Source organism: Olea europaea, unplaced genomic scaffold, assembly GCF_002742605.1.
Source record: "Olea europaea var. sylvestris unplaced genomic scaffold, O_europaea_v1 scaffold1681, whole genome shotgun sequence".
NCBI classification, from domain to species: Eukaryota; Viridiplantae; Streptophyta; class Magnoliopsida; order Lamiales; family Oleaceae; genus Olea; species Olea europaea.
Genome location: NW_019234485.1, coordinates 73,146 through 98,034, shown reverse-complemented (window position 1 = coordinate 98,034; position 24,889 = coordinate 73,146). Strand labels below are relative to the sequence as shown.

General features: G+C 33.0%; 2 protein-coding genes across 6 annotated transcripts; one reads left to right on the top strand and one right to left on the bottom strand.

The window, feature by feature from the left end:
* Window positions 1-1,534: 1,534 nt before the first annotated feature.
* LOC111377579 (putative SNAP25 homologous protein SNAP30) lies at window positions 1,535-7,484 on the top strand. 5 transcript variants are annotated; one of them, XM_023000710.1, is made up of 7 exons: window positions 1,535-1,797; window positions 4,853-5,016; window positions 5,335-5,989; window positions 6,131-6,224; window positions 6,353-6,492; window positions 6,587-6,684; window positions 7,181-7,484. In XM_023000710.1, exons 3-7 carry the CDS (start codon window positions 5,444-5,446, stop codon window positions 7,278-7,280), a joined length of 978 nt encoding a protein of 325 aa, XP_022856478.1. In that variant the 5' UTR covers window positions 1,535-1,797; window positions 4,853-5,016; window positions 5,335-5,443; the 3' UTR covers window positions 7,281-7,484. The 5 variants fall into 5 exon arrangements, with proteins under 5 accessions (XP_022856478.1, XP_022856475.1, XP_022856477.1 ...); XM_023000709.1 differs by lacking the exon at window positions 1,535-1,797 and adding an exon at window positions 3,192-3,454 and having other exon boundaries at window positions 4,853-4,966; XM_023000708.1 differs by lacking the exon at window positions 1,535-1,797 and adding an exon at window positions 3,192-3,454.
* Window positions 7,485-7,567: 83 nt separating this feature from the next.
* Window positions 7,568-23,970, bottom strand: LOC111377586 (probable inactive purple acid phosphatase 9). Its single transcript, XM_023000718.1, is given in 13 exon segments — window positions 7,568-7,774; window positions 7,852-8,862; window positions 14,970-14,986; window positions 14,989-15,694; window positions 17,159-17,164; window positions 17,897-17,912; window positions 18,046-18,109; window positions 21,275-21,329; window positions 21,679-21,718; window positions 21,874-21,944; window positions 22,765-22,894; window positions 22,991-23,100; window positions 23,932-23,970. Coding segments are annotated over 13 exon segments (2,427 nt in total). The 3' UTR covers window positions 7,568-7,612.
* Window positions 23,971-24,889: the final 919 nt, after the last annotated feature.

Below are 24,889 nucleotides of genomic sequence, written 5' to 3'. Positions count from 1 at the left end.
AGCATGAAGGCTCTGATACCAATTGTTAATATTAAATTTTCAATCATGCTAAGAATCAAGGATCACCAAATAATAAATTAATAAACCAAATTCATACCTGCGGAAGCCATTGTTGATATGAATTATAGTTGTAATAGTAGACAAGATCTTTCCCTCCTTGCTCCTCACAAAAGTATTAGTTATCAATGGGGCAAGCTAATGAAAACACATGTGGAGAGGAGAGGGGACTTAGCCTTTATATATAGGAAATAATTTGAGCCGTCCCATTACGACTAGAATTCTAATTAGGGTTTATTTCCAGCCCACATACTTTAAATTACCACATCAAATTAATTACAACCCGTAAGGTGTAAAAGACCCAATTGATCACTTAATAAATTTGGCCCAAACACAATTATCATTATGAGCCATATATCTAACCCGTAAGGTTTTGCAATCAAATGTGAAGCCCACATATGGAATTATTAATTATTCCAACATCATTTACAGCCCAAATTACATTGAAGTGATCATCTTGATCAGTTAAGCTTGTCCAAACTTGTATTAGGTTTGTTTTTGAAGTGAAAAGATTGGAATGGTGTGGGAGTTACTCATGAGAAACGACTTGGCAATGGTTTAAATGTTTTGGGGTTAGATCTTTTGCGAGCCCGTGATACTACTTTGAAAGATAGGACAGAATGACAGGACTGTTTCAAAAAAATTCACCAATAACTATAGAGTAATGCTATTTATCTAGGCTGCTGACGGTTTTCCACATGTCAATTAAGTGCTTGGACATCTTACATTTAAGAAGTCTAATAACTTAAGATCATTTGGTTGACTCCAAGACTGTTGATCATCGAAAGTCTAGATAGATAGCTTTATTCATAACTATATACAACATAGGCAACATTAAAATTATGATGGTTTGACTGAAGTGAAGCGTGGAGTTAAATGAGCAGTACATATTTGGCAATAAACTTCTCAGTGTGGTTGATTTGATGCCAGATGATGGCTGTTGGCAAGGGAATTAATCATGAATCTGTCCAAGATTTGAAAAAAACCACCTGTACGTGCAACCCAGGAGCTTGTCTCTAAGATTTCTGATTTCTTTAGTTTGTTCATTTGTAAGGCGGGAAGCAAATCATTTTGAATTAAACTGTGTGGATTGGGGAGTCCCCAAGCGTCATCGTTGATCTTGTAGTTCATGATATTTTTGAATGAAATCTGAGGCATTTGTTATCCAAAAAAGAAATTTTTTTTTTTTGAATATGTTTCCATGACAGAGATCAAATGTGTACGTGTTTTGCATAGTTTGAGGACCTAATTGCTCTATTTTTCATATGGAGGACCTCTGATGTAATTTCTCAATTTAGCATGCAGCGTAAAATTATTTCATATTTGTTTCTTAGATTTCTATAATTTTTGAACAGAAAGAAGGGTGTAAGTGTAACAATTAGATACTTCAGGGATGTAACTGTAACTAGCTTAAAAATACAAATTGGAACGTTGTCAGGCCCAAACGGTCAGAAAATTTTTTTCAAAATAAATGGTTTGAATGTCTCTCAATCTTTCTGCGGCGCCCCAATCTTCTTCATTCTTTAGAAATGCAAAAACAAATTTCCCAATCAAACCAAAAAAAGATCTCTTTTCTCTTTTAGCCGCGTACTGGATGAATTTACTGCACTGTACTTTCTTCTCTCTGACGATTCTTGATCTGTTCGTCCTAGAATTTTTTCATTGCTGTAGACCCGAATCGAAAAGAGTTCAGGGTTTCCAGTAAAAATTTACAGACCATTTTCGTATATCTTCACTCAGGTATAATTTCTTCTCTTTTCTCCTTTGTTTTTGCTAGTTTATAGATCTTGGAGGGACCCCTTGTTCTTGTGTGTACATATCTTGAAATTAGCCTTTATATATAGGAAATAATTTGAGCCGTCCCATTACGACTAGAATTCTAATTAGGGTTTATTTCCAGCCCACATACTTTAAATTACCACATCAAATTAATTACAACCCGTAAGGTGTAAAAGACTCAATTGATCACTTAATAAATTTGGCCTAAACACAATTATCATTATGAGCCATATATCTAACCCGTAAGGTTTTGCAATCAAATGTGAAGCCCACATATGGAATTATTAATTATTCCAACATCATTTACAGCCCAAATTACATTGAAGTGATCATCTTGATCAGTTAAGCTTGTCCAAACTTGTATTAGGTTTGTTTTTGAAGTGAAAAGATTGGAATGGTGTGGGAGTTACTCATGAGAAACGACTTGCCAATGGTTTAAATGTTTTGGGGTTAGATCTTTTGCGAGCCCGTGATACTACTTTGAAAGATAGGACGGAATGACATGACTGTTTCAAAAAAAATTCACCAATAACTATAGAGTAATGCTATTTATCTAGGCTGCTGACGGTTTTCCACATGTCAATTAAGTGCTTGGACATCTTACATTTAAGAAGTCTAATAACTTAAGATCATTTGGTTGACTCCAAGACTGTTGATCATCGAAAGTCTAGATAGATAGCTTTATTCATAACTATATACAACATAGGCAACATTAAAATTATGATGGTTTGACTGAAGTGAAGCGTGGAGTTAAATGAGCAGTACATATTTGGCAATAAACTTCTCAGTGTGGTTGATTTGATGCCAGATGATGGCTGTTGGCAAGGGAATTAATCATGAATCTGTCCAAGATTTGAAAAAAACCACCTGTACGTGCAACCCAGGAGCTTGTCTCTAAGATTTCTGATTTCTTTAGTTTGTTCATTTGTAAGGCGGGAAGCAAATCATTTTGAATTAAACTGTGTGGATTGGGGAGTCCCCAAGCGTCATCGTTGATCTTGTAGTTCATGATATTTTTGAATGAAATCTGAGGCATTTGTTATCCAAAAAAGAAATTTTTTTTTTTTTAATATGTTTCCATGACAGAGATCAAATGTGTACGTGTTTTGCATAGTTTGAGGACCTAATTGCTCTATTTTTCATATGGAGGACCTCTGATGTAATTTCTCAATTTAGCATGCAGCGTAAAATTATTTCATATTTGTTTCTTAGATTTCTATAATTTTTGAACAGAAAGAAGGGTATAAGTGTAACAATTAGATACTTCAGGGATGTAACTGTAACTAGCTTAAAAATACAAATTGGAACGTTGTCAGGCCCAAACGGTCAGAAAATTTTTTTCAAAATAAATGGTTTGAATGTCTCTCAATCTTTCTGCGGCGCCCCAATCTTCTTCATTCTTTAGAAATGCAAAAACAAATTTCCCAATCAAACCAAAAAAAGATCTCTTTTCTCTTTTAGCCGCGTACTGGATGAATTTACTGCACTGTACTTTCTTCTCTCTGACGATTCTTGATCTGTTCGTCCTAGAATTTTTTCATTGCTGTAGACCCGAATCGAAAAGAGTTCAGGGTTTCCAGTAAAAATTTACAGACCATTTTCGTATATCTTCACTCAGGTATAATTTCTTCTCTTTTCTCCTTTGTTTTTGCTAGTTTATAGATCTTGGAGGGACCCCTTGTTCTTGTGTGTACATATCTTGAAATTACTGGACACTGATGTCTGTTTCTTTTCTTTTTTTAATTAATTGTCATTATTTCTACTTTTTCTGTGTTAATTACATCATATCTTTTAGGGGAAATGCATTAGAATTCTGTTAATCGTTGGTCCAATTTATGTTGAATCATAATTGTATGTATTAATCAATAGTTCACATTTTGAAACCCAAGTTTTCAACATAAGCAGAATAGGCGTGTAAAATCAGAAAAATTTTAATAATTTTTTACGAGATTTTCATTTCAAGAAAAAGAAATTTGATGGGGGTGGACTTAGGAAGAGAGAAATCAAAATGATCAATTTTCCAGCAAATGCACAAAATTTTCACCTTTGCTGAAACTACCCTCACTTACGAGATTAACATTTAGTAATGAAATATTACCTTATGAGCATTAAAAGGGCAATCACTTGACTACCTTTTGGGCCCTGTGTTGTATTCCGGTTCAATATCCTGGGATAGATTTGTAGCAGCTTCATCTAAAACCTCTCCCGAATTTGAAGTATGGCCTTGTATGCACAAACTGTGCAAGTAGAAAACAAATTAAGAGTGCCTAAAATAACTTCAATTATAACGAGCTGTACGAATTACAATATAGAAATGTACCTGTACAATCATCTGGAAGCTATATAATGTGTACTTGTAGGGTTAGTTCAGCTCGCCTTTGTTCTTCGCAACCTCCAATCACTTTGAAATAATGCAGTGACCCTTTGAAAACACAACCTACCCAATGTATATCTTTAGAGATTTTCTTCATCTTCAGTAAGTGCTAAAGAATCAATTTGGATCGGAGTTTTTGTGTCTGGAGTGCAAAATACGGCAGTCTTTGAAATAGCGCAAGTGCTAATTTATATGCATCCTTGGGTTCGTCACAGGATAGAAAATGTTTGCTCCATTTGCTTGCAAGTAATCTGATTGAATGCATCGAATATCTCCATCAATGATACACCACTTTTGTAGTGTATCATTTCCAGGGGCCAGATGGGCATTCCCCACAAAGCAAACATTATCTGTAACTAAATGATGCTCGAATGTCATCAAACATTTTCCATAGCTCCTTTTTCTTGTTACATCACTTATCACATTATCAACTTTAATAATTTTGATCTTTTAAATTGGATTTCAAGTTGATGCACGAGTTAACCAGAGAATTGTATTCTTGGCATGTCAAGTAGATTCCTAAAAGTAGATTTCTAAACATATTGTCAAGTTCTGTGTCTAATTTAGAGATTATGCTGTCAATGATTGCAATGGGACTAATCTGAGTAACCCTCACTTTAAACTAACAATCTATTTCTATAGCATAAATGAATGCCATCTTTTAAAGGAGGAGGAAAGAATAATAAGAAAGAGGCTGAAAGAAAGAACTTCATGGATGCAAGAGAAAAGAAGGGCTTCAAATGAAAGAAGAGGAAGGTGATGGTACAGCAATAATTTTCCTCCAAAATATCACTGAAATAATAAGGGTAAAGAAGGCATTTTACAACCAAACAATGGCTCTTTAGAAGAATTCATCTTGAAAACCATTTCTTTCATTCGCTGTGACGTCTATCATTGGTTTTAATTCCTGTGATATGCATAAATGTTTTCTCTAATTTTCTTTAAATGTTTACGTGACAAGTTTTTGTCATTTGCTTTTCATAATCTTCCAGGTTTTATTCAAGTCATTGGCTGTGCTAGATGATATCTTCTTATGATAAAATATCTCTTAACATGAAAAGCATAATTTGATTGCGGTAAAAATAATCCCTTTTTCGTTCTTTTGAATTTAATTGTGCTTTCAGGTGCTGCAATTGGACATTAGTGTCCATCTTATCCAATCCCTGCAGGACAGAATTTTTAAAAAGGAATTTGTTCTAGTAAGTAGTTCAATACAAAAACCAATTTGCTAAAATGTTTGGCTTTAGGAAATCACCTGCCAGTAAACTGCCTAACCAAAACTCTGTAGATCCTCATAATCCTTTTGATTCTGATGTGCAATCTGATAACAAACCAACCATTACTACACTGGCAAGAACAACTTCTTCTAATCCTTTTGAATCTGATACGGAATCTGATAATGAACCAACTATTACACCGAAAAGAACAACTTCTTCTGAACCAGTGCTCATTACACCAGACCTAAAATCTACACCATTTGATGATGATGAGGATGATTTTGGGAGAGGAGCCTCTTCCTCAACACCATACTCCTCTAGAAACAAACAGAACAATAATTTTCAGGGCAGGATAGACCTTGAGAGCATGTCCATTCAAGAATTGGAGAGTTGTGCTGTGAACAAGGCTGAAGAGACGACGAACTCTGTGAACAACTGCCTGAGGATTGCAGAGGACATTAGACAGGATGGTGTTAGAACTTTAGAGACTTTGCATCGACAGGGCGAGCAAATCCGCGGGACCCACATAATGGTTGTTGATGTCGACCGAGATTTGAGCAGGGTATATCACATTCTTATTTTACTTTGCATCCATGGTGTAGCTCAATATTTTCTAAGCTGCTTACGGATCTTACTTTTGTCTAGAACACAGATTTGAAGACATCTGTTTTGTAGTAATGATGATCATATTATTTTCTTTCAGGGGGAGAAACTGTTGAATGATCTGGGCAGCATGTTTTCTTTGCCTTGGAAGCCAAAAAAGACATCGGACATCAAGGGGCCTTTAACTTCAAGAGGTTTTGCAGTTTTCCTTATTGTAGTTCAATTGGTTCACAAAAAATATTTCATGAAAATCAATTTATTTGAAAAATATATGGTGTTTCCCATTGTAAAATGTGTTTAAATTTCTTATTTGACTATGCAGCTTTGACGTATGAAAATGACAGAGGAAAACAAAGTAGCTCATTTCAAAGGGAAAGATTAGGTTTGGATCCAGCACCTAAAGGACGGCCCGTTTCCCGTACGCCTCCTCTGAATCCAACAAATGCCTTGCAGAAAGTAGAGGTATATGTTTGTTCTTATAAAATTATATCTTTACTTATTATAAGAATGCATGCGTCAATGATATGTATTCGTTATTTTTAATTTTCATTATCAGGTGGAGAAGGAAAATCAAGATGATGCATTTTCAGAACTAAGCAATATATTGGGTGAATTAAAGGGCATGGCTACTGACATGGGTTCTGAACTTGACAGGTCAATTATCTTCATAATTATTTTGCTTAATTATCATATTCGTTCTTTCAATATTCACAGAGAGATACTGTGTAGAGTTGAACTATAAAACTGTTCAATACATAATTTAAATAAAAAGTTTGTCGCTTCCTAACGTCTTAAGCTTTTAGATGAGACAATTCAATAGAACTAATACTGGCCATTTAAATATGGATGATGTTTTATAAATTGAATTTTCTGAACATTTTTTTCCCTAAAGTTCGAATCTGCACATTCGTGTGAAATTTCTAGATCAACGACATATGGTAAGCCATTGCTTCTTTAGCATCAATGAGCGTAAGATGATTGATATTTAAATGTGTTTCTTAAGAGATGAGCATAAGACAATATATTCTCCCCTCACCTCCCCTCCCGTGGTGTGTGGTGTACATTATACTTATCATTTTCTCATTATTTATCTGTCACGAGTTTATATATCTTATCCAGTTAACCAAGTAGAACCTAAAAATGACAACAGGCAAAACAAGGACCTCAGTTACCTTCAAGACGATGTGGACGAACTAGGTTCTCGGGTGAAAGGCGCCAATCAACGTGCACGTCGTTTGATTGGAAAGTGACGTATTTGAATTTCAGAGAGCTCAAATATGTTTTATGGAATGATAGTTGAGCACTAAGTGTCAAGCTTTGTTGCATCTTTTGCGGTTATATTTTTCAAGGAATTCTTACATTGTGAAGTTGGTTGTAATTTGCACAATTTCATATATACTTGCAATATCAGAATTTTGTCTGCTGTGACATTACATTTTGACTTTTTCTCTTAACTTGGGGTTTGTATTACAATGCTTAATACAATGCTTGATAAGTCTAAAATTTTGTATGCTGTTCTTACCCCAGAAAACATTTATCTTTCGGGCAATGAAAAACCACAGAAAACAGTCCCCATAATTGATTAGTACCAGTATCCAGGGGATTTTAATGTACCACGGAATGGTAAATCTTGCCCCACCCAGCTTGGCCCCTTGTCAACACCAGTTAGTACTTTGCCTGGAGCCCTGATCTCTAATGTATCATGGACCTTTCCATCATGGTTTCCGATCAAAAAAAAAAAAGTCTAGTATACCCAAATTCACCGCTACGATACAAGGATTGTGCAGGTTGTGGAAAAATGGGATCGTCAGGGTTTCCGACATAAGAAAGTGTAAGTTTATCTTTCGTAGCATAAAGTCTAGTATACCCAAATTCACCGCTACGATACAAGGATTGTGCAGGTTGTGGAAAAATGGGATCGTCAGGGTGATCAGCTCGGGTTTCCCAAGTCCTTTGCCAGTCTTGCCCGGCCATACCTATCACAATGTGTACAGGAAATGCCTTCGACTCATCCCCAGTCGTCTCCAGATTTACACAGGTAAAGTTGTGAAGTGGACAAAACCTCTCATATCTATGTACATGACCCCATAACACGAGATTCACCTTGTTCTTCACCAAAAGAGGTTCTATATGCTCAATTAATTTCTCCCTTAATGGTGCTTCTCTAATTTTACTCCCACTCGTATACATTGGCCGGTGTCCTTGGAATACGACGAACGGAGTCCTCTCTCTGTCGACCGATTCCAAATCATACTTCAAGAATCTATTTTGCTTGCTCCCTTGAAGGAAATTGGTTTCAGTTGACATATACACAAAATGCACTACTCCCATGTCAAATGAATAGTACAGGTTTCGAGTTTCCATGGCATCTCTGCCAATTAGTTCCGAAGAGTTTCCAGGCATGTTAAACCGGAGACTATAAGGCACTCCACATTCACCTCCCCCATCATTCTTATACACCAAACTCGCCCAGTCCGGTTTCCAGGGCTGCAATGGCCAATCATATTCGTGATTGCCAATACACACATGGTAGGGTACTTTCGAGGCGACCGGCTCGATTTGATTGAAGAAATTGTCCCATAACCAAGAATAATCTTTGGCATAGCTAATGTCTCCAATATGTGAAATCAATGCAGGTTTTTCACCAAGTATTTCAAGATCCCTGATTATCCATTTGATGGTGGAAGCACTTTCTTGTTGTGTCCTAGCAAAAGTTGTGTAGGGTGTTGCAGTTCCCATATCACCTAACATGAAGGCTATTGTTTCCTTGGAATCATCATTAGGGGACACAAAGCTGAAAGCATCACTCCGTCCCCCTGAATCACTTCCAACCTATAACGATAAAAGAGCGTAGAACTATTAGCATGTTTGACATGTAAGATTTAAGGATTATTCCATATGTACCGAATAATGTCCCCCTCTCACAATGCATGTGGGTGTTATGAAGTGGTATGATTGTTCAAAACCAACAATAAAAAAAAATAAAAAAAATTAGGCCATGCGGTCGCATGGAACCCTACCGAGACCAAATGGTCTCGGTAGGATTGTACCATGCGACCGCATGGGTTTGTACCATGCGACCGCATGGTACAGAAAAAATGACCGTTGGGTCTTTTTTGTTGGTTTTTTGGTGGCTTTTCATCCATAAGGTGCACCATTTCGTGAAGCTATACTACTTGGCTATAAATAGGTGATCTTGGGTTATTGGAAAATGTTGAAAAAACACCTATTATATTGATACTTCTTGAGATCAAAATCCAAAAAGAAAATACCTTCTCATATTCATCTTTTTCTTTGTGTTCTTAAGTTTTAGAGATTCAAACAAGTGTTTAGTTTTTGAATCTCTATAAGGCTTGATTAATCCTTCAAACCTTTTGCCGGATCACCCTTTAAACACCAAAATAGTGGGGGCAAAATTCGTTTGAGGACAACAATCAAAGATTGTGTTTGAGCCTTCAAAATTCTTCATATATACTTTGCTATTTTTTCATCTCCTATACTTCTTTCGATTTTTTATTTTGTTTGTAATTCGGTCTCATCTTTGGTGGAGTAACATTATTTCCAACAATCTCAAACGAAATTTTTTGTGCAATGGAAAACGAAACTACAATGGCGACCATCAAATTGATGAATCAAGATTTGGTTCGTTTGGATCGGTTCGATGGCACAAATTTTACAAGGTGGCAAGACAAACTGAAGTTTCTTCTCACCGCATTGAAGATCTTCTATATCTTAGACCCAGAATTGACGCCATTACCGGAACCCACCAATGGAGAAACCGAAGCAGTTAGAGCAGAAAGGCAAAAACGACAAGAAGATGAACTCATATGTCGGGGTCACATACTCAATGCTCTTTCAGATCGTTTATATGATTTGTACACCAACACTTCTTCGGCAAAGGAGATATGGAAGGCTTTAGAAAGCAAATACAAAGCAGAGGAAGAAGGTACAAAGAAATTTATAATTTCAAAATATTTTGATTTTAAGTTTTTGGAAAATATTCCCCTACTTCCCCAAATACATGAGTTGCAAGTCCTTGTCAACAAATTAAAGGCGGTAAAGATTGAAATCCCGGAGACCTTTCAAGTGGGGGCTATAATAGCAAAACTCCCGGGAACTTGGAAAGGATACCGGAAGAAAATTATGCATAGTTCCGAAGATTACTCTTTGGAACAATTGCAAAAGCACCGAAGGATTGAAGAAGAATCTAGGTTACGCGATAGAAGTGAAAACTCTTCGGAAGGAACTTTTAAAGCGAATGCCATAGAGAAATCTGAACCACCTGGAAAAACCAACAAAAGGAAGCCTTCAAGAAACTTTAACAAGTTCAAGAAGAAGAACATAGGAGGTTGCTTTGTGTGTGGAAAGTTTGGTCACTATGCAAAAGACTGTAGACACCGGAAAAGAAACAACTCCGAAGGTAAAATCAACTCCATTCAAGAAGAAAGGATTGTGGCCACCGTGAGCGAGATAAATGCAATTAAGGGAAAGATTCCTGGGTGGTGGTATGATACTTGTGCTATGGTACATGTATCATATGATAAATCTTTATTCAAGACCTATCATGAAATGGATGGAGACCAAGAGATTCAAATGGGCAACGAAGTTCGATCCAAAGTCATTGGTAAAGGAAATGTAGATTTAATCTTCACTTCCGGGAAAAACGTTACCCTCACTAATGTATTACATGTTCCGGATATGAATCGGAACTTAGTTAGTGGAAATCTCTTAGGAAAATCGGGTATCAAAAGTGTGTATGAATCCGGTAAACTTGTAATATCCCTTAAAGGGAATTTTGTTGGAAAAGGCTATTCTTGTGAAGGAATGGTCAAACTTTGTACTGTTGACAATAAAATAAATAAAGTTGATCTTACTTATGTTGTGGATTTATTTTCATTATGGCATGCTAGGTTAGGACATATTGGTAAAAGTACCATGAAACGAATGAAAAAGTGTAACTTAATTTCATACAATGAAAATAATGAATATAGATGCAAAACTTGTGTAGAATCTAAGATGATTAAAAAACCATATCAAAGTGTAAAAAAAACCTCTAGTATTTTGGAACTAATTCATACGGATATATGTGAATTAAACGGCATGTTAACTAGAGGTGGAAATAGGTATTTTATTACCTTTATTGATGACTTTTCTAGATATACATATGTGTATTTAATGAAACATAAACATGAAGCATTTAACATGTTTAAGATTTATAAGAATGAAGTTGAAAATCATCTAGGAAAGAAAATAAAAACCTTAAGGAGTGATAGAGGTGGTGAATACTTTTCTAGTGATTTTAATTTATTTTGTGAACAACATGGCATAATTCATCAATGTTCTGCACCTAGGACTCCCGAACAAAATGGTTTGGCTGAAAGAAAGAATAGAACATTAGAAGAAATGACTAATGCTATGCTTATATTTGCTAAGTTACCTTTTAACTTATGGGGTGAAGCTTTATTAAGTGCATGTAGGATACTTAATAGGATTCCTTCAAAATATACTAAGGTTTCTCCTTATCAATTATGGAAAGGAAGAAAACCAAACATTGGATACTTCAAAGTGTGGGGGTGTCTTGCCTATTGCAAGAACACGAACCCTAATAGAAACAAATTAGGTCCAAGAGGCATTAAATGTGCTTTTGTTGGATATGCTAACAATAGCAAATCTTATAGATTGTTAAATTTGGAGACCAATGTGATTATTGAATCAAGTGATGTAGAGTTCTTTGAAGATTCGTTAACTTCGAATAACGAATTAAGGGAAAATCTTGAAAATATCCCTAGCTCAAGTGGAACACGGGATGAAATATCTAATAAAGATATTAATGAATCTAATGAATCACGAAGAAGCAAAAGAACTCGAGTTAAGAAGTCTTTAGGACTGGATGAAATTGATTCTCAACTTATCTCCTTTTACTTAGTAGAAGGAAATGAGTTGAATGTTGTAAGAACAATTCCTTTTGCTCTTCAAGTGGAAACCGATCCTAAAACTTATAAAGAAGCTATGGCTTCTCGAGATAGCATGTTTTGGAAAGATGCAATCAAGGATGAAATGGATTCAATAATGTCAAATAAAACTTGGGAACTTGTCGATCTACCACCCGGATCCAAACCTATTGGTTGTAAATAGGTATTTAGGAGAAAATACAATGTTGATGGTTCTCTAAATACTTTCAAAGCTAGACTTGTAGCCAAAGGTTATTGACAAAAGGAAGGAATTGACTATTTTGACACTTATGCACCAGTAGCAAGAATAACTTCAATTAGGATATTGTTTGCATTAGCCTCGATATATGACTTGCATGTTCATCAAATGGATGTCAAAACGGCATTCCTAAATGGGGATCTCGATGAGGAGGTCTATATGGAACAACCAGAAGGTTTTGTTTTACCAAGAAATGAACATAAGGTATGCAAGTTAATTAAATCGTTATATGGGCTAAAGCAAGCACCTAAGAAGTGGCATGAGAAATTTGACTTAGCAATTATTTCATATGGATTTAAACATAATAGTGTAGATGGATGTTTGTATTCTAAAGTGTGTGATGATTACATGATATTTATATGCTTATATGTTGATGACATGTTGATTATAAGTAATCACATGGATGGGATAAAAGAAACGAAGAGGTTTCTATCTTCTGCATTTAAGATGAAGGATCTTGGACAAATTGATACTATTTTGGGAATCAAAGTCTCAAAGACTAGTGGGGGTTATTACCTTAGTCAATCATATTATATTGAGAATGTGATAAATAAGTTCAAACATTTGAACATAAAAGAGTATAATACCCCTATTGATCCAAGCTCAAAACTTGTAAAAAATAATGGAAGAGAAATTGCTCAATTAGAGTATGCAAGTGCTATTGGAAGTCTTATGTATGCAGTTCAATGCACAAGACCAGATATAGCCTATGCAATAAGTAAACTTAGTAGGTTTACTAGCAATCCAAGTAATGAACATTGGAAAGCAATTGGGAGAGTTCTTGGATACTTAAAGAAAACCAAGAACTTAGGTCTACAATATACTAAATTTCCAGCAATATTAGAAGGATTTACTGATGCTAGTTGGATATCTAGCACGAATGAAAGTAAATCAACTACGGGTTGGGTGTTTACTCTAGGAGGAGGTGCAGTTTCTTGGAAGTCGAAGAAACAAACATGCGTAATACATTCAACTATGGAATCTGAATTTGTAGCCCTATCAGATACAGGAAAGGAGGCTGAATGGTTTAAAGACTTATTCTATGAGATACCTTTGGGATCAAAGAATATTTCTTCAATACCAATAATGTGCGATAGTCAAGCCACTTTAGCTAAAGCATACAATGATGTATATAACGGGAAGTCTAGACATATGAGTCTTAGACACAACTACATAAGGAAGTTAATCAAAGATGGAATAATTTCCCTAAATTATGTAAGGTTGAATGATAATTTGGCGGATCCTCTAACTAAACCTCTAAATAGAGATTTAGTGGCATCTACTTCAAGTAGAATAGGATTGAAACTCCTTAACTGAAATATCCACCAATGATGGCAACCCTACCTGTCGTTACTCAAAAGGTTTTACATGGGTTCAAAGGGTAACAACAAGTCATTCGATATGTGGATAGTTACAACATTATTATAATCCGCAATAATCCTATCCTAGATTAATATAATGCTGGTTGTTACTGAAACGAGGGTTGAGCTATAAGCTCTTAATAAAGTTCAGTGAAAAATCGCAAGTACTTCTAAAAGTAACAAAGGTACTGGAAGAACTTTACCTAAATAAACTTCAAAGGTGGTGCCGCTTTAATAGAGAGTTGGAGTTCTCTCTTAAAAGTTTATTGAAAAGGATAAGCGCAAGGCCGTAAAAGCGCTAAGCGAGAAATGAGGAACTTGAGAACACGTGATATTCGTGTGTGTGTTCTCACCGGTATTGTCACATGAAATACTTGGTTCAAAGCTTCATGCTACCTTGAATTTCGACTTTACTTTGTTTGAATTACACTATGGTTAGATTCAAATCGAAAGATATCTAATCCTTACGCATGAGTATCGTATAATTTGAATATGAGAACTTGTTAATTTTGAACAAGTGGGGGATTGTTATGAAGTGGTATGATTGTTCAAAATCAACAATTAAAAAAAAAAAAATTAGGCCATGCGCTAAAACCATGCGACCGCATGGAATCCTACCGAGACCAAATGGCCTCAGTAGGATTGTACCATGCGACCGCATGGGTTTGTACCATGCGGTCGCATGGTACAGAAAAAACGACCGTTGGGTCTTTTTTGTTGGTTTTTTTGTGGCTTTTCATCCATAAGGTGCACCACTTCGTGAAGCTATACTACTTGGCTATAAATAGGTGATCTTGGGTCATTGAAAAATGTTGAAAAAACACCTATTATATTGATATTTCTTGAGATCAAAATCCAAAAAGAAAATACCTTTTCATATTCATCTTTTTCTTTGTGTTCTTAAGTTTCAGAGATTCAAACAAGTGTTTAGTTTTTGAATCTCTATAAGGCTTGATTAATCCTTCAAACCTTTTGCCGGATCACCCTTTAAACACCAAAATAGTGGGGGCAAAATTCGTTTGAGGACAACAATCAAAGATTGTGTTTGAGCCTTCAAAATTCTTCATATATACTTTGCTATTTCTTCATTTCCTATACTTCTTTCGATTTTTTATTTTGTTTGTAATTCGTTCTCATCTTTGGTGGAGTAACATTATTTCCAACAGTGGGCCCCGCGTAAATTTAAAAATGTCCGACATGTGGTCCCCACCCTTGTTGTGAGAAGTAGATAAAAGATTCGGCACACTGACATAGTCCAAAATTTAATAACACTCGCTATTAATAACAAAGAAAAAATAAGTTAAATATGTACAATTTACTATCCAATACAATACTGAACCCCCAAAAATATGAATAATGCTACTCTACCTGATAATAATATCTTTTCCTTTCTTTAAATTGATCATAACTCCATCATGAATATATCCTGGGTCTCTCCATCCTATTGTTTTATTAGCTGAGGCACAACACATTTCTTCCCTCTCATACCTCACGACCCGAGTACCCGCAACCTCCATTTTCTTCCGGGTCAACCCATATTTCACATAACTCTCTTTCCCATCATGGGTCACAAACATGACCCTCATTTCACCATCCCAACCCGTCAATGACAAGTGCACCTGTTCAGGTCCTCGACCCCGTTCAAATTCAATTTCCTCGGACTCCACCAGCAGGTGGTTTGTCCCAGGCAAACGGTTATGATCATTGTCCTGTCGGTTCGGGTCGATTTCGGACTTGGTCCATCGGAAGATCCGGAACTGGTACTTGGCCCGGAGGTTGACAATGGGGAGTGTAAGGGAGCCGGATCTGGATTCCCATTTGGGCGAGGTGGAAAGGAAAGTGTAGCCAATGAAATTATCGTGGGAGGAGTCGGAGGGTGAATAAATGCCAAGAAAGTCGAGTTTGGAAGGTGAGTCGATGCCGGTCCACTTGATCGTTGCCAAGTCACCCGACCTCGATAAGATTCTCGGGGTTACGGAGAGTGACACTAAGCTTAAACATGATCGAGTGAGAAGGCACAAGATGAAGAAAATGGTGGAGGAATTTACAGATAATATCATGGAGGGAGTGGGTAGCCATTGAAGCGGAAGTTTCTTTTTATAGAAAAAAAGATATGGATTCGTTGGGCAGCCAGTGGGACCAAGAGATGGCTAAAATATATTTAATTTAAAGATATGATTTTGGCAGGGCGAGGGGGCTTGGAGGAAATACATGCTAATAGCCTAAATAGAATAGCAAATTGTAATATTAAACCAAAAAATATAATCATTTGAAAAATAGCCTTTAAACAATAATTTTTTCCAGAAATACCCTTCATAGGGAATTTGCAACTAAAGCCATTACAATGTATAAAAACCTTCGATTAGGTCCCCAAAAAAATATAGATCATGAATTTTAAATAAATTTAAACCCAAAAATTATACAAAATTTTATTGATCTAAGAAATACAACAGATAATGAATTAAATTATTTAACAGAAGATCTGAAAAGTTTCTTTACAGAATATTTAGATCCAAAATTAAAATATAAAAATGTTTATATAGATAATAGAGTAATCAAAATAGAAAATAATATACATAAACAAATTCTTAAATTGGAAAAAAGAATTAACAAATTAAATATAATTATTAAAGAAAATTTTTTAACAAAAGATAGTGAATTTTATAAATTCTATTGTGATCTTATAAATACTTATGAAGATGTTAATTGGATTCAAAATCTTAATCCCTCCGCTGCACGCTCCGATGAAATGGTATCAGAGCCATGTTACAAACCTAAAATTATGATGAACATAGTAGATGAAGAAAATATAATTGAAGAATTTTTGAAAAAAGTTGAAAAACATAAAAAATCAAGTTATCCCTACTTACCTAAAAACACCACAAATGAAAGTTTTGAGGATATACATAAAAGACTAGAAAATTTAGAACATAATCTACAAGTAGGAAATGTTCTTTTAGATAAAAACTTTAAAGGAAAAGATAGGATTATAATTAATCCACCACAAGATTTTAGGATAACACAAAAAGAAAATAATAAAGGGAAAAAATATGAAGAAAATCAATATATGATTACAGATGTAGAAGAATTAGAACGAAAATTCTTAGAATCTACTGGTGAAGAGTATGATGAATATAAAAAACAGTTAGAAGAATTAACTGAAAAAATGGAAAATACAAAAATGAATACTAATCCATCAACAAGTCGAAATATAAAAATAAAATTCAGTAGTGACGAGATATACGATTATCCTTATTACACAACAATACCTCTTAAAAAACGTGTTAATCAATATAGAAAAATACAGAAAAAATACACTGAAAATATAAGAAAACAATCCATAAAAGAAACAAATCCAATGAAATCTTATAATGAATCAATCCACATAATAGGAATATAGTTAGATCTAAACTGTGTAGATAAAAATAAAGCTATTGAAACATGGATGAAAAGTACAGACTTAGCAATACAATTTAATAAATGGGAAACATATACAACATTTGGATTTATAGAACATACATTCAGAAGAATTGTTTCTGAATGGTGGAGGAAGTTACCATAAACTATAAAAGAAAGAATAAAGTATGGAGAAAGTAGAACTGAAGTATTAGATAATAGGAATAGTTTAAATGATCAAAATATATAAGAAATATTAAAAAAGTTTGAAAAAGCCTTAAGAACAGAGTTCTTGGAACATAGATATGCTTCTAATGAAGAAGAAAGAAAACAAGATGAATATAATGAAGGAATGATAACAATGGAAAATTTAAAGATATGTGATATGTGTGAATTAGAAAGATATAAATGTAAATTTGAAGAATTATACTATATATTAAACCAAGGAGATTATAAAAAAAATAAACATATATTAAGGTCTTATTTTACAAAATTATCATTTCCATGGGGAATTAAGTTATTAAAAGAATATGAGAAATTACTACCTTGAGGAGAAGAGGAAGGAGTAAAAATAGATAGCTTTGAAAGTATGATTGAATTTATAAAAAGAATGATAGGCATGTGGTGCAGAAAAGCTCTTGAGAGTAAAAAAGCATACAAAATAAGAAATAAATCTTTGTCTTGTTACAAAGATATAGGTCAAATTGAACAATTTGGATGTTATAAGAAGAAATATAAACCATATAAAAAATATAAAAGAAAATTCAAAAACTACAAAAAATTTAAGAAAAGAAATTTTAAACCACACAAAAAATATTTCAAGAAAAGAAATTGGAATAAAAAATCCAAACCAAGAAATATTAAAAAATATAGATGTTTTATCTGTAATGAAGAAGAACATATTGCCACAATATCCTAAAAAGAAAGATAGACAGAATATAAAAATTCTTAGAATTTATGAAAAATTTCAAGGAGATAGTGATATAGAACCAATTGAATACTTTGAAGATTTAAGTAGTGAATGCAGTAGTATTTATGAATTAGATACATCCTCATTAGAGGAAGATTCTGAGGAGATAGTACATATGAATCAAGAGATACAACAAGCAGATCTAGAAATAGAAGTTGAAGACTCAATAGAAAGTATAAATCAAGAAATTACCTTTGATATTAAAAAATACAAAGGAATAATCAAGAAAATATTAGACCTATAAGAAAAAGATGTATTCCAACAAGGATTCTTAGGAATACTACCAAGAGTAAATAAAACAATTGTAAGTATGAATTATAAAGAAATGTCTATCAATATAGAAGATACTATAGGAAAAGTAAGAATTCCTATAATTATAAAAGAATGAGTAAAACAAAAGTTATCCAAAATTTTGGAAAACATAAGAAACAAATTGAAATGTGTGAAATAGGAGGAGTCCAGATAATGGTAAAAGGATTTTTTAGAGAAGGTATGAATATACCAATAAAAATATATTGTATGGACAACAGAATCTTACAAGATCCTATAAATGCTACAAAGGAATAATCAAGAAAATATTAGACCTATAAGAAAAAGATGTATTCCAACAAGGATTCTTAGGAATACTACCAAGAGTTAATAAAACAATTGTAAGTATGAATTATAAAGAAATGTCTATCAATATAGAAGATACTATAGGAAAAGTAAGAATTCCTATAATTATAAAAGAATGAGTAAAACAAAAGTTATCCAAAATTTTGGAAAACATAAGAAACAAATTGAAATGTGTGAAATAGGAGGAGTCCAGATAATGGTAAAAGGATTTTTTAGAAAGGTATGAATATACCAATAAAAATATATTGTATGGATAACAGAATCTTACAAGATCGTATAAATGCTCTAGTAGGAACAGTTGTAGAAAATTTAGTCTATCAAAAGATAATATTTACAGTAAAATCAAATTATGCAATATCTCTAATTGATGAAAATATTGACCAAAGTTTCAATCTATATTATAGAATTGAAAACTTAAAAATGTTACGAAAAATTAATGCTATTAGTATAAGCATAAAATCAATTTTTGCTTTTAGTACTAGCCATCATAACAATCTAAAAAAAATAACTGATAATATTATCATACATAAAAATTTTGAAGAATTAGCACAATATATACCTCCTAGGGAATTCCAAAAACATAAAGTCACTATACCAGAACAAATAATGCTTGATTTCCACAAACAAGTTAGAGAAATTAATTCTGAAGGAAAATTGATAAGTAGAAATAGTGTCAGTTTAGAACGAGATAATTTTATTGCAAGATTCCCCTCTAGACAAGACTCTGATAAGCAAACTCAAGAAATTAAGTATTGCTGAACCATCAAGTTCGCAATATTATATCAAAACAAGATAAGTAAATCAAGAAGGATATAAGAAGAATCTTCTTGTCCTCATTGACACTGGAGCGGATAAAAATCATGTAAATGCTAAATTTTTTAGTCATTTAATAGAATTTGAAATGCTAAAACCCTATATATTCAAGGATTATTTAGGAAATAATCTTAAAATAAGGAAATATGTAAAGTTCCCTCTTATACTTATGGGAGAGAATCAGAAAGAATCTACTAAACAAATAATTCTATATAAAGATGAATTATATAGAGTTGAACGTTCACCTATATTACTAGGAATGAACTTTCTTGAAAAACATAGTCTTTATAAAATTTACCAAGGATATTTAAAAATAACAGTTGATGATAATCCAATCATCATATCAAGAATAGATGAAAATATGAAATAATTGTTATCATGGAAAAAGTAATTAGTACTAATCCCATGAGTCCATATATTGAAACTATACTCAATATAAAAAGTTATTGCAGAATTAAATTTCATGCTTACTTAGATCCTGGAAGTACAATAAGCTTATGCTTACCAAATGTACTACCAAATATAATTCAAAGAAGATAGTCACCACTACAATAGCAGGTGGAAATAAGGTAATATACAGCAAATATGCTACACAAGTACATTTTCTAATTTCCTTTAGAGAAGTATTTGTTGATACAATATATATGTCAAACATAATTGGATGTGATATTTTATTAGGACAAAATTTCTTATTAAAAAATGCACAATTTACACAGTTTATTGATAAATATATGTTCACAACACCCTGTACACACAAAATATTTACACAAAAAATAAACAAAGCTGTTACAATAGCATATAGAGACATAAACTATTAGAGTTCCTCAACCCAGCGTAGTGGATGTTGGAGTACAGAAATATTTAAACCAGTTACAGTCCTAAAAATGACAACAGAAAATATGTTAGAAAAATTGAAAAAAAAATTTCTGAAACATATTTTGAAAATCTCTTAGAAAAATGGAATACATACAAAGTAAAGGCAAAAATAGAATTAACCAATCCAGACACTATTGTTAGAGTCAAACCCATGAAATATAATGTGGATGACCAAAAGGAATTTAAAAATCAGATAAAAGAATTGTTAGAAGCCAAATTAATTAGGCCTAGTAAAAATCCACATAGCAGCCCAACCTTTATGGTTAGAAAACATAGCGAGATAAAAAGAGGAAAAGTTAGGATGTTGATAAATTATAAAAAGCTAAATGAAGTTACCAAATTTGATAGATATTACTTGTAAATAAGGACACCCTTATTAAGCAAGTACAAAATAAAAAGATATTCTTAAAATTTGATTGTAAGTCAGATTTTTGGCAAATCATGCTTACAGAAGAAAGTAAACCATTAACTGCATTTCGTACGCCCAATCATTTAGGACAATACGAATGGAATGTAATGCCATTTGGGTTGAAAAATGCACCACAGATATTCTAAAGAAGAATGGATGAGATAATTAAACCAATTACTCATTTTTATATTGCATATGTAGATGATTTACTTATTCATTCAAATAATATTAATGAACATATTGAGAAACTTTGTTATATTATGAAAAAACATGGTATTACATTTTCTTAAAAGAAAGCTGAAATAGCTAAAACAGAAATAAAATTTTTAGGATTATTTATAAAAGAAGGAGAATTTCAATTGCAATCTCATATTGGAGAAAAATTTCAAGAATTTCCTGAAAAAATAAAAAATAAAAAATAATTACAAAGCTTCCTTGGTATATTGAATTATGCTGAAGGATTCATTGAAAATTGTGCCAAATTAAAAAATTATTTTATTCCAAAATTAAGAAAAAATATAATGTGGTCTTGGGAAAAACAAGATTGTGAAAATATAAGAAAGGTAAAAGAAGAATTAAAGGCATTGCCCAAACTTATAATTCCACAGGAAGAAGATTTCTTTATCCTTGAAACTGATGTTTCAGATAACTTTTAGGGAGCAGTATTAAAGGTTAAAAAGAATCATAAAGAATATAAATGTGAAAAGAATTGTTCTTGTCCTGAGATACTTGCAGGTTATATATTAGGAACATTCAAAGAAGTTGAAACTAGATATGAGACGAACAAGAAAGAACTCATTGCTGTAAAAAGAGGAGTTCAAAAATATGAAAATTATTTATTACCAAAAAAGTTCTTGATTAAAACTGATAATACTCAAGTTAAAGCTTTTTTGAAAAATAATGTTGATCCATCTATTACCAACAGATATATCATCAGGATATAAATTTGGTTTTCATACTTCAAATTTGATATTGAATATATTAAAGGTAAAACTAACTTTCTTCCCGATTATCTCAGCAGAGATGGAGCTAGAGCAACTAAGGACGAAAGTCCAAATATTTGAGATAAAAGTTTCTTATTTGGAAACACAAATTCAAAATATCCAAGATAACCTTCAAGGCAAAAATATAGCCCTTGAGGTAGATGTAACTTGTACCAAATCTAGTATCCCTTCACAAGAATCAGTAAATACTAGCGCTCTCCCTGAGGATAAAGGGAAAGAGAAGAAGGTAATAGGAACCCCTTCACCGGGAATACTTCAGCCTATTAATGGTAAAGAAGATATTCAAAATATCAAAAGCGAAAGTAGCTCTTTACAGAGCCAAACTAAATCTAAACTTTCTATTGAAAGAATAGACCCAAAAGATATTGCCAAAATATGCCATGAGGCAAAATTTTCTAGAAAAGATAACCATGAAGAAGTCATATTCTTTATTATTATTTTTAATGTTCTATCAGATTGGTATCTGAAGATTGGAAAGTGGATAAAGACTCTCCACTATTCAAAATACAACAAGATAAACTTCTATCCAGGAGCACCAGCCAACTGGGTATGAAACTGTTTTGAGATAAAAAATATACTCTGTATATATCCCAACAAAGATTTCAAAGAAATAACCTAGCTTTCAGCCAACTTCAGGAAGGCTGTTAAAAGATATACTGAAATTGTCAAGACAATAAACATATAAATCAGATTCCATTCAACAACTATGGAATGGGATCCCATTCTTGAATATATGCATCCATCATTCCATGTTATCAAAATGGGACTTACAAACCAACATTTTTTACCAACTAGTCAAAAGGTTGTTAAAAATGGATATCAATATATTATAAATATGATGCCCTACAGAAGAACAAAAGGATACAAAGAAATATTTGAGCACGTAACTCAGATAATTACTGAGAAAGAAAAATATGGATTTATCCATCTGAAGACCATATAATCTACTCCAATGCAAGGATGACTACAAAGGAAGAAGACATATGTTATCTTGACCATCTATTGTCCTCAATTATCTCAAACCAAGTACATAGGTCTGAAGATATGGCGAAAGAACTATGCAAACTAATCTAGAATTACAGTGACCACCATTGTGAATACTGTGTAGTGGAAGATAGGAGTAAAGCATCTCTTAACAGTGAAGAATTCCCTGCAGAATTCTTTGATTCGAAGATGGAAAAGTGATATCGACAAAAGTGGCTCTTTATCACTACTTTAATAAAGAAATTTATTAAAGAAAAACTGTGGCTACTAAAAGACAGAAGATAATATAAGAAAGTCTCCATAATTGTAATCACTCATCTACCAGTTGTCAAAAGTGGAAGACAAATTCAAAGATAAGGCAAATAATTTCAAAAGGAGAGGTCCATCTAGCAAGAAGATAATGGAGAAATCGGTGGAGATAAGACTACTGAGCTACCCACCAAAAGAAAGGAGGATACAGCTATCAAGATAAGATTCTCAAAAGCTTCTATAAAAAGGGGCAAGAAGAGAAATGGAAGATATTTCGAAACAACTTATTTCTAAAACACTCCGAAGAAACACATCTCAAAATTTTTGTAATCTGTATACACCACTTGTATTCAGAAAAGATTTAGATAGTTTGAAGATAGCAAAACTTGTAATAAAGTAATTACTTATGGAGTTCTAAACTTCATAAGGTGAGTACCAAAAGTATATAAATATAGATTGTAAGCATGTACTATTTCAGTTTATGAATATTAAAGTGAAGTTTGTTATGTTTAACAAAACTTTCATAAAAGGATTTCGTTAAGTTTCTTATGATTTCTTGGTAGTATAGATAGAGATTTTAAAAGATTTTCAAAACATTGATTTTGAATGGATGTTAATCATGCCAAAGTACCCGTCTTTAATGAATGGTTTAGGGAAAAAAGGCAATTGTCTAACAAAATCGTAGCACCTTGTGTGTGAGTTATCTTTTAAAATTTCATTTCAAGTAAGAACTTGATTCTAAAAAGTGCTGAATAGAGGTGAAAACAGAGACTCTGAATACCGTGAGATAGCGTCTGTGGTAACACGGCTAGTTCTCTAGAGTGAGAAATGCAACCTTAATTGAAAAGCCTTTTGCGGAAGCAGTTGTCAACCCAAGTGATTCCAAAAAACATTTTAAAATTTTACTTGATTCAAAAGTTTGATTAAGTACATGCAAAGCATCTATAAGAACATACTGGAGGGAAAGCCTGTTTACTTCTATTCGATTACTGTAAGTTATTCACTTGCTCTTACATGCTTATGCTTTGATGAATACTTCACAAGCATCCACATCTATTTCTAATAGTGATAATGATCCCAGATTATATTTAGACGAGAAAGATATTTCGTTTTTATTTAAATTAGCTGAAAAGTCTGAAAATATATTTTCTGTTAGCCAAGAAAAACTTGAAGAAATATATCGAGATATAGATTATTATTGTAATCATAATCTAAGAATTGATTCTATAGGAACTAGTAGAGAAATAAAAAAGATAGAAGATATTATAACTAAACATAAAGATATACAAGAAGAATTTTCGGAAGGAATAGTTCTAGGATATATAACTGAAAAAGATCAGCCTAAAATCTTTGAAGAATTATCAAAATATAGAGAATATTTAAGGAAATTAGGAAGAATTGTAAGATATAATCCTGAAAGACCTAATAATTAAAAGATATAGGACACATCTTGCAAATAATAAAAGTAAGGGTAAAATAGTATTTCCTATTATAAAGGTCATTGTGGAAAATATAACTAATTTTTCAGCCATTATGAAGACTGCCCCGAGGGCTTGTCAGTTTCACATGTTTTGTTGCTGAATTTCAAAATATATAATTGAAAATTAATATGTTAGATAAAGCTACTTTGTTATAATATTAAAAAAAAAAAAAATGATATAAAGCTTGATATAATTGCATGTAACGATAGATGATTCATTAAAAAACTGACTGTATTTTAAATTATATGATGATAGAATGTTACTTTAGCCCCTATTAGGTTTTGTTGACCTAAAAAAATATACCTTCAATGTGGCCAACAGATCTCAAAACCTCTCACGTTCAAGCAAGTCATATTCTTGCACGCTACGATAAATCGTTAGCCATACGTGGCATTCTCCGGTGGGGGTAGAATCAGTTGCGCGCACTCCGACGATCAAATTAGTTTGAAAAGAAATATATGGGTGTGAGAGGGCTTTTAACATGGGCCTCC

Coding starts and splice junctions, on each gene's coding strand:
- LOC111377579 (XM_023000707.1), top strand. CDS start 5,444: ATGTTTGGCTTTAGGAAATCACCTGCCAGTAAACTGCCTAACCAAAAC. Junction 6,493..6,586: donor ATGCCTTGCAGAAAGTAGAG/GTATATGTTTGT, acceptor TTTCATTATCAG/GTGGAGAAGGAAAATCAAGA. Junction 6,685..7,180: donor ATGGGTTCTGAACTTGACAG/GTCAATTATCTT, acceptor AAATGACAACAG/GCAAAACAAGGACCTCAGTT.